Source organism: Oryza sativa, chromosome 2 (assembly GCF_034140825.1).
Source record: "Oryza sativa Japonica Group chromosome 2, ASM3414082v1".
Lineage (NCBI taxonomy): Eukaryota > Viridiplantae > Streptophyta > Magnoliopsida > Poales > Poaceae > Oryza > Oryza sativa.
This window is the reverse complement of record NC_089036.1, coordinates 32,329,118-32,338,601: the sequence shown is the minus strand read 5'-3', so window position 1 is coordinate 32,338,601 and position 9,484 is coordinate 32,329,118. Positions and strand designations below refer to the sequence as shown.

Genomic DNA, 9,484 nt, shown 5'->3' with positions numbered 1-9,484 from the left:
CTTTACCTCCATAGACTCAAGGTCAGCAACAATTTCCTTGAAAGCGGAGAGATGGTCTATCACAGACCCATCATCTTGCAACTTGTGCAAAAATAATTTTTGCTTCAGGTGCATCTTACTGGTCAGATCCTTAGTCATGCATATCTGTTCCAGCTTCAACCACAGCCCAGCGGCTGTCTCCTCCTTAAGCACCTCCTGCAAAATATTGTTAGATAGATGAAGATGAATATATGACATAGCCTTACGATCCCTTTTCTTCTCATCGTTGGACCAATCCTGTGTCCTCTTGTCAAATCCAGAAAGCGCATCATCGAGGTCTTGTTGTGCAAGAACGGCTCGCATCTTCACTTGCCAAATTGAGAATCTTGTGTCTCGGTCCAGGAGCGGTAGATCATACTTCAAACTCGCCATGGGAATTAATCCTGAAATTTGCTAGTAAGAAATTAGGGTAAACTAGCAAAAACGCGAAACCTGGTACACTTCTCGTGTGCACGTAGTGTAGATCTGAAACTTCCTGGTAGACAAGCTTGTGTGCGCGTAGCAATTTCAATGTGAATAAAAATTCACATGGAGCGCTCTGCTCCTATCTCGATGGCTTCTGGCTTCTGCCCTACTTTTCCTCGGTGAACGTGCACTGCAGATGGAAGGGTTTTCTCTCTGCTTGCTTTTCCTCTCCTGACGCGTGCGCTGCTGCTGCTCTGATTCTCGCGCGGCAGGAAGGACGAAGTCGACTCCGCTTTGGATTGGATTTCGCCGAACAGAATTTCGACGGGACGACGAACACGACTACGCGTGCCACCGATTAGATCGATTTCTTCGATTGGGAAAAATCGCCGGTGGCCGGGACTGCAGTAGATCGATCTCCAATACTCTGATATCACTTGTTATGAAAATAGATACACAACGGAGACACGAATTTTACGTGGAAAACCCTTACGGGAAAAAACCACGGGCGCCGACCGGCAATGATCACTATAGAGTAGATGATTACAAACATAGGGGAATAACAATGGGAACGTCACCCCTTCCTGTACGGTTTACAAGAGTATATATAAGGGATAATAGAAAGACACCTAATAGGATAGACATGAAGTCCTACTAGAAAACTAATCCGAATATATTGTGGGCCTAAAATTCGGACCACATATTTAACAATGTCTCGTCCATGCTGCCGCATGGTGCGTGGAGAGGTGGTGGCTGGTGGCCGTGCCGCCGTGGATGGCTGTTGCGAGTGGAAGCGACAAACCAATCCGCGTCCCTCGCTCCAAACAAAATCCAGCTGCCTCCCACCGAGTCAACCCATGGCCACTGAAATAGGAGTACCACCAGAAACTGAAATAAAGGCACAGCGTCTCCAAAAAGGGGGATAGAAAACAGAGGCACAGCCGCCTCACAGCCCAAGGGCCAAACTGGAAGGAAGTGTGCACGAAACTGCAACCGTGGCATATTGGCATGCAGGAATCACACCTATAAATATCCACTCCCGTAGCTATTCAGAAACCACACAAAGACACACGTACTTGTATACACAGCTCTCGCACCAAGCAAGCGTGCACAACAATTGCACTACGAGATCATGGCCTCGGATCGTAGGGTTTGCACCGTCCACCACATGAGCCACGCGGCAATCGTGCTGGTTTCAGTACTGCTGCTGTGCTCGGCACATCCCTCCGCGGGAGCCAGGAGGCTCATGGAGCTGTACAAGCCACCGCCCAGCGAGCAACTCACGTACCACAACGGCACCGTGTTGCGGGGCGACATCCCCGTGTCGGTCGTCTGGTACGGCCGCTTCACGCCGGCGCAGAAGGCCGTCGTCTCCGACTTCCTCCTCTTGCTCACCGTCGCCTCGCCGGCGCCGACCCCGTCCGTGTCGCAGTGGTGGAACACCATCAACCAGCTGTACCTGTCCAAGGCGGCGGCGCAGGGCAAGAACGGCGGCGGAGGCGGCAAGATCACCACGCAGGTGAGGCTCGCCGGCCAACTCACCGACGACCAGTGCTCGCTCGGGAAGAGCCTCAAGCTGTCCCAGCTGCCGGCGCTGGCGGCGAGGGCCAAGCCCAAGAAGGGCGGGATCGCGCTGGTTCTCACCGCGCAGGACGTGTCCGTGGAGGGGTTCTGCATGAGCCGGTGCGGCACGCACGCGTCGAACGCCAAGGCCCGCACGGCCTACGTCTGGGTCGGCAACTCCGCCACGCAGTGCCCCGGCCAGTGCGCGTGGCCGTTCCACCAGCCGGTGTACGGGCCTCAGACGCCGGCGCTGGTGCCGCCCAGCGGCGACGTCGGGATGGACGGCATGGTGATGAACATCGCCAGCATGGTCGCCGGCGTCGTGACCAACCCGTTCGGCGACGGGTTCTACCAGGGCCCCAAGGAGGCGCCGCTGGAGGCCGCGACGGCGTGTCCGGGGGTCTACGGCAGCGGTGCGTACCCCGGTTATGCCGGGAACCTGGCGGTGGACCCCGCGACGGGAGCGAGCTACAACGCCAATGGAGCACACGGGAGGAAATACCTGCTTCCGGCTTTGTTCGATCCTGCCACGTCAACCTGTTCAACTTTGGTGTGAGGGACTCAGGACGGAGGAAATATGGTGTAATGATAAACCGGTGTATATACGGAGCAAAGAGTGGTCAAGAGTAAATACTACTTGTACTTCTTTGAAAAAAAATAATACCCCTAGATATGATTTTTTAAGAAGATCGGTAAATAAAATCGAAATAGCTATCCATCTACTAACAGATTTTGTATGGCTTAATCTTGCACTTTTTTTTTACCATTGGTTGTATTTGAGATTCACGCTATGCTGAGATTCGTGCATGGCATAAGAGACAAAAACTGTTACACGTACCAGGACTCAAATCCGTGATTTTAACTCATCCCTTCCACTGAGCTAACTTGTTTTTTTATATTTACATATAATTTACACCTAAGTTACATTTATAATTATATGCTAGTTATAATATTGTACTATAAATACATTTGAAAATTTTTTGGGAGGATTTTCAGTCGCATGTTGGTTAAGCAGTCCCTTCTATACTTCTGTCAGATGTCACTCAGTCACTTGTGTTCTTTTGTGCTATCAGTACAGTTTGCAAAGGGCATGCATGCGTATGGATCGATGATAACTATAATATGCCACAATTTGGCACATCTGAAGTGAGAAAAGTTGACCATGTTAACTATGTATTTTGTTCATAGCCACACTTGTAACATATTTTTTTTTTCTTCGTCAAATTAACCCTACATGTCAATAGCAAAAAAAAAAAAAAAAGACCCTACATGTCAATTGCAAAAAAAAAGTGTGGTAAGGTTGTCTCTTGCTAGCTAAGTGTGGCTTTAAATTTGTTAACCACACCTTATACAAGTTAGCTTAAAATCTATGGTCCTAAAGTTGTTGATCCCCGCTGTTGAGAATAGCAGAAACTTGGTAGAAAAACTCTATGTTGTAATGTCTCGTTTATGTTATGAACCATAAATCCATCTATCAGTGATAAAAGCACGATGCTTTTGAGGGTAGAGGATTTGAATCCGAGTGCGTATATGTCATGGAATCCATTCATATACCAAACCGGATCCACCTTTATAATTTGAGCACCAGATTTTGACTCTGGCAGTATGATAGTTTTCGTTAATTTTTTATCAAATTCTGGTCGAATTTGTTTTTAAATTTTGAATTCCTGGAAACCAGGAATCTACTTTCATGCCGTGTAGATACCTCGAAATTTTACCTTTTTAAAAAAACACTAACCCTGATGCCAATCCATGCAGGCAGACAGACCTTCAACGAAATGAAGATATCGCCAATGGAAAGTGTAAGTTAACACTGAAAAATAAAAGACATTGAAATGGCAGATTATATAGTGCTAGACCTATGGTTAGTGTAGCAAAGTACTTAGCTCTGGCATAAATATTTGTCAAGGTTTGGTATTGTTAGGGTTACGGATAAAGCATACCCTCTATCCTATGACTTATGGGAAATACTAATAAGGTATACCTTACGTGTACGGTTGGTTTCCGTATACGTTATTAGGAATTTGCCTCAAATCATGAAAGATATCTCCACGAGGTTAAGGATTTGCCGAAGACCTACTCGGAAGGGATATGATCTCTAATATATCGTGTTGGTTTACATAATCTTCAAGTCTTACTTGGGGGGTCAAGGTATTCCACGGTATAAAAGGGACCCCCTAGGGGAGGCTAAGGGCATTGCATCTCATCGCCAATACACCCACCAAAGTTTACGAAGCCGGAGTTCATGGAGCCAACTCGCCGGGGGATCTTGTCGAATCTCTCGACTACGATCTCATCGGTATCGCCAATTCGGTTACTCTCTTTGTAATCTGTTTTCATCATCATCAATCCCATATAAACTGAACTAGGGCTATTACCTGATAAGGGGCCTGAACCAGTATAATCCTCGTCTTTTGTCTGTTTTGATGTCGTACTACGTAGATCCCTATTCCAACGTACCCCAATTCCCTATTCTTCTGGTCCGCGAGTACCACTCGTCGACAGGTATTTTTTTTATCAAACTTTTACAACATTAACAATCACTTCCCTCAAACCGTTAGTTTGTAAAAACATGTTATGTATAAATTTTTCAAAAGGCGTACTACTAGAATAACGTAGATTTATTAGACTCTAGTTTGAAACAATCCTAAGACGCACTCCAGTAAAAAAAATATTTAACATTTAGAACAAATTTTGAAGCTTTGACCATCAAAGTTTCTCAAATGTTTAATGTAAAAAGGAAAAAAAATGATATGTATAGATTTATCTTGGAAGGGCTATGATAAGATCGTGCGCTTGATAGATTTTATGGTTTGATATGAGTTAATGGTTAAATTCTAAAAGTTTGATCAGCCTTATTCTAAACTATTTATGACCAAAAGGAGTATAAAATTCGTTTTGAAAAGTTTGACCTATTTTATTCTCAATGTAAATAATTATGATGGAAGGAGTACATTGTACATATCTTCCGTTAAACAAAAACCATCCAGTTATTCATTTTCTAAGTTAACGTGTGTGCTTGGAATATTTATATGTACGAAGTATTAAGATGTAGATGTTACCTCGGTTTCTGTTAGTAATGTTTTCCAAACGGCTAAACAATGTGTTTCGTGTAAAAAAATCTATATATAAGTTGCTCTAAAATATCAAATAAATTTATTTTTTGAATTTGTAATAATTAAAACTCAACTGATCAGGCGCATATAGTCTGCATATAGTTTCCTTGTTTTTGGTTCTTAATTAATCTTCATCTTTATTGGTTTCAAACACGAGTACCAACAATCTGGTAGTTGACGATGTCACACCATTGTATAGCCAGGAGATGAAACTGGTAACTGTGGAAAAATCTAATTGTTTTATTTTGATGTTTTTAAATTTATTATATCGACCCTCTCATGGGGTATATATATAGGAGTATGTAGAGGATAGAGACTTGAAGTATAATACAAGTAAGATTAGATTTATCTTTAAGATTAGATTTAGACTTGAAGTATAATATAAGACTCTATTTTATCAGTAGGATTATATCTCTAGGATATATCTCATCTCTATATTTCTAATTGACTATTATCTCTAACTAATATATTTGTACTTCTAACATTCCTCCTCAGTTGTAATGGGAGCGGAGTGAACGATTGCGTCTGGATTTGAAAACTCCTATTTCTTCATCTTCTTTGACTGATGGCGCACCACCTAATACCTGCGTCCCCTTCAGTGTCTTTCCTCGACTCTTCTCTATTTCTTCATAAGTTCAAAGAATTGTGTGACTTGCCAAGAATATTGAAAACTTTGCTATCCATCAAACAGTCGTAACAAACGAACTGTTGAACACAGCAATCCATGGAAAGAGGCAAAGAGCCAACCGCCTATTGCAAAACCTAGTCTGAACTCCGGAGTATTTACATTTTGAGTACACTGTACTCATTTCTTACCCAAAGAAAATGAAAATGAAACAGCCACTTTACTTGCAAAGATTTCAAGTTTGCAAGTAGTTATAATAATCTTCGCTATGTGTTTCTTTCTACACCACGTACTTGACTGCCAACATCGACCCATCCAACCCGATCCGTCATGTACAACGTGTGCAAAATGGGCGCATATGGATGAACACCAACCAAATCCCGTGAGGAACTTCCCCTAATGAGTCATGACCCATGCTAGCCTTCCAAATCGAAACTCTCCTCCGTGAGCACTGATCGAGCAGTGGTTTCGCCGGTCGTTCGCGGATGAGCTCAAGCATAGATAAATTATTAAGATAAAATATAGGCATTGACTTCCCAAAAATTCAGTGGATCCAACACCATTCACAATTCACAAATGCCGCACATAGCAGCGGCAGCAGCAGCATATGGTGAAGGCTGCATCACAGGAAGGATGGTACGTACTCACTCCGATTCGTCTCTGAAGATGCTTCCCAGCTGTTGCAGTAGTTACCCGGCCCGGTCGTGATGCAGCTGAACACACGGGCGCGGCAACGCACGCCGGGGCGCCGCTCGTTGAGCTAGATTTTGACAAGATTATTCTCAAGCTGCCGCCGCACGAACGACACAGGCTGTGCCCGTCAGGCAGCAACGCGATCCGTCGGTCACGTCCTGCCCTGACCACAAGAGGACAGAACCTTCCCCCCGAACGCTCGTGCAGCGGTTTTGTCTGCTAACCGCAGCTCTTGCGCCGTCTCTGGCTGCCATTATCCGCTGACCTGAACTTTGTTAATCTTCTAGTGTCACTCCAACAGCTCAGCAAAGCCTGAATTTTCAAGATTCCGTGACTTTGTTACCGTGCAGTGGCTAGCTGTCCCTTGAGATCTGAACACCATGCTTAGGGAAGCATCCAGGAACGTGTTAGCAGTCCAACTCCAGTGATGGCTTCTCTAACCCTATAAATAAGCGGCTCATGACTTCACTTTGCTCACCACTCAGCATCAGAACACAAGCAAATCCAACACTTCTTCCTTGAGCTCCTTTCCATCGTCAACTTCCTTAGCTGGTTACACTTCGTTGTCCAATCGAAAAGCATAGTTAGTTCCAAAATGGCTGCAAAGGCAGTTATGCTTGCACTGCTTGTGCTTGTGAGCACGGCTCAGGTATCCATGGGTGCAAGGCGGCGCATGGAGCTGTACAAGCCAGACCCGGCTGACATGCTCTCCTACCACAGCGGCGCCGTGCTCCAGGGCAACATCCCGGTGTCCATCTACTGGTACGGCAAGTTCACGCCGGCGCAGAAGTCGATACTCTTCGACTTCCTCCTGTCGCTCTCGGTGGCGCCCTACGCCGCCGCGCCGTCCGTTGCGCAGTGGTGGAGCAGCATCGACGAGCTCTACTTATCCAAGGCGGTGCAAACCAACTCCAACGGCCAGAGCAAGAAAACCCAGGTTCTGGTCGCGAGCCAAGTGTCCGACATCAACTGCTCCATGGGCAAGTCGCTCACCCTGGCGCAAGTCGCCGCCCTAGCGGCGCAGGCCAAGCCCAAGAAGGGCGGCATTGCTCTCGTTTTCACGGCGCAGGACGTGACCGTGGAGGGCTTCGGCATGAGCCGGTGCGGCCTGCACGGCTCCGACGCCAAGTCCGGCACCGCCTACATCTGGGTCGGCAACCCGGCGACGCAGTGCCCCGGCGAGTGCGCGTGGCCGTTCCACCAGCCCATGTACGGCCCGCAGGGCGCGCCGCTCGTGGCGCCCAACGGCGACATCGGGGCGGACGGCATGGTGATGAACCTCGCCAGCATGCTCGCCGGCACGGTGACCAACCCGTTCGGCGACGGGTACTACCAGGGCAGCAGGGACGCGCCGCTGGAGGCCGCCACGGCGTGCCCGGGAGTCTTCGGGAGCGGCGCGTACCCTGGATTCGCCGGTGAGCTGAAGGTGGATCAGGCGACCGGGGCAAGCTATAACGCCAATGGCGCGAACGGGAGGAAATACCTGCTTCCCGCGCTCTACAACCCCTCCACTGGTACATGCAACACGCTGGTGTAGAGCAAAATGCAACAGATGGCGATTTTTTTGTTGATGTATATACGGATCGTGTGTAATTCTTTCATTTGTGGCAGTCATGTAAGCAGTTGGCAATAATGCTGATCGGAGAAATGAAAGTGAGTTTCCGGAACCAATAAATTCACAAAATGTGCATGGAACTTTTCTGCTTCGTTCAAGTGAACATACGTCTCTCTGCCCTCTTCGTTTGGATTTCAGTCTATGAGGAACAAACTATCCAGAAGAATGCTACCCAATTTTTCAGCATGTACCAATTCATGCCATCCCCAGATCACCAGATGCGACTTGTCCCAAGATCCCACATGCTCTGTTCCATTAACAATTGCACTCTAGTCCCTTCAGGCTTCAGGTAGAATCAAGGTGGTGTATTCCGAGCAACCAGAGATGATTTTTTGTACCTTGAGGTGATGCCGTATCACTTATCGCATTTGCACCCAGATAGTAAAAAAAAAATATTGTTGAAAAAACAACAAGATAGGTTAATGCATGACATATGCATACAAGATTATATGTAAGTTCTACAGATTAAACTACTTGTATATAAAAATGAACAAATAAAAGTCCAACTAGGATGCATACAATAATAGTTAGTATATTTGTTATCTCAACTTACAGAAATAGAATTTGAACTTGCAAATGTGTGCAATGATTTATGATATGTTAATCTATCTTGTCAATTTTTTACAAGATTATTTATCACTAGTAGAGAAAGCATCTTTAATATCAGTTCTAAACCCTCTTTAGTAACGGAGATAAGAAAACCGAGACTAAAATTCTTGATTTTTAGTACCAGTTAATGGAACCGGTACTAAAGATGCATACTAAGGTAAAAAATATGTGGGATGTGGGATTCCAACTTAAGATCTCTCACCTCAGTCCTCACGTGCGTTACCATCGCACTTACTACACACAACTGACTTGGATAGAGATGTTTTCTTTTGAACTAACTTTGAAGATATCTTTAGTACCGATTAGTAACAAACACCAACCAGTACTAAAAATATCTTTAGTACCTGTTGGTAACTAAAGAAATTTAGTACCGATTCTTAATACATCCGGTATATTTGTGGTTTGGGGGATTGGATAATCCGATTGTGCATTGTAGTACCGATTGTTAATCAATCCACCCCTGCTAGTCGCCGCCTACCTTGGCCACTACCGCTATCGCACGACACCGCCAGCCGTGGGAGCCCTCCACGTCCCCTCCCGCTGGATCTGGCGGAGGAGAGGGCGTCGCCGCCGCCGCTACCTCCCCTCTGGCCGGATCTGGTGGAGGGGAGGCGCCGCTGCCGCCTTCCCTCCCGTCACCGCCCACCGTTACCGCCTTCCCTCCCGTCACCGCCCGCCGCTGCTGCCGCTCCCGCCTCCTCTCCTGTCGGGCCGCCACTCCCGGTCGGATCTACCTCCCCTCTCACCAGATCTGCTGGGCTGGATCTGACCGTCGCCGCCTTCCCTCCCGCCACCACCGCCACCGCCTTCCCTCCCGCC

At 46.7% G+C, this 9,484-nt stretch overlaps 2 protein-coding genes across 2 annotated transcripts; both read left to right on the top strand.

Moving 5' to 3' along the window:
• The first annotated feature begins 1,502 nt into the window (after positions 1-1,502).
• LOC4330780 (protein PHOSPHATE-INDUCED 1) lies at positions 1,503-2,735 on the top strand. Its single transcript, XM_015767887.3, has one exon. It carries the CDS (start codon positions 1,577-1,579, stop codon positions 2,561-2,563), a length of 987 nt encoding a protein of 328 aa, XP_015623373.1. The 5' UTR covers positions 1,503-1,576; the 3' UTR covers positions 2,564-2,735.
• Positions 2,736-6,917: 4,182 nt separating this feature from the next.
• On the top strand, positions 6,918-8,125 carry LOC4330779 (protein PHOSPHATE-INDUCED 1). The gene has a single exon (XM_015768605.3). The coding sequence runs from the start codon at positions 7,037-7,039 to the stop codon at positions 7,976-7,978; it is 942 nt and encodes a 313-aa protein (XP_015624091.1). The 5' UTR covers positions 6,918-7,036; the 3' UTR covers positions 7,979-8,125.
• The last annotated feature ends 1,359 nt before the right edge of the window (positions 8,126-9,484 follow it).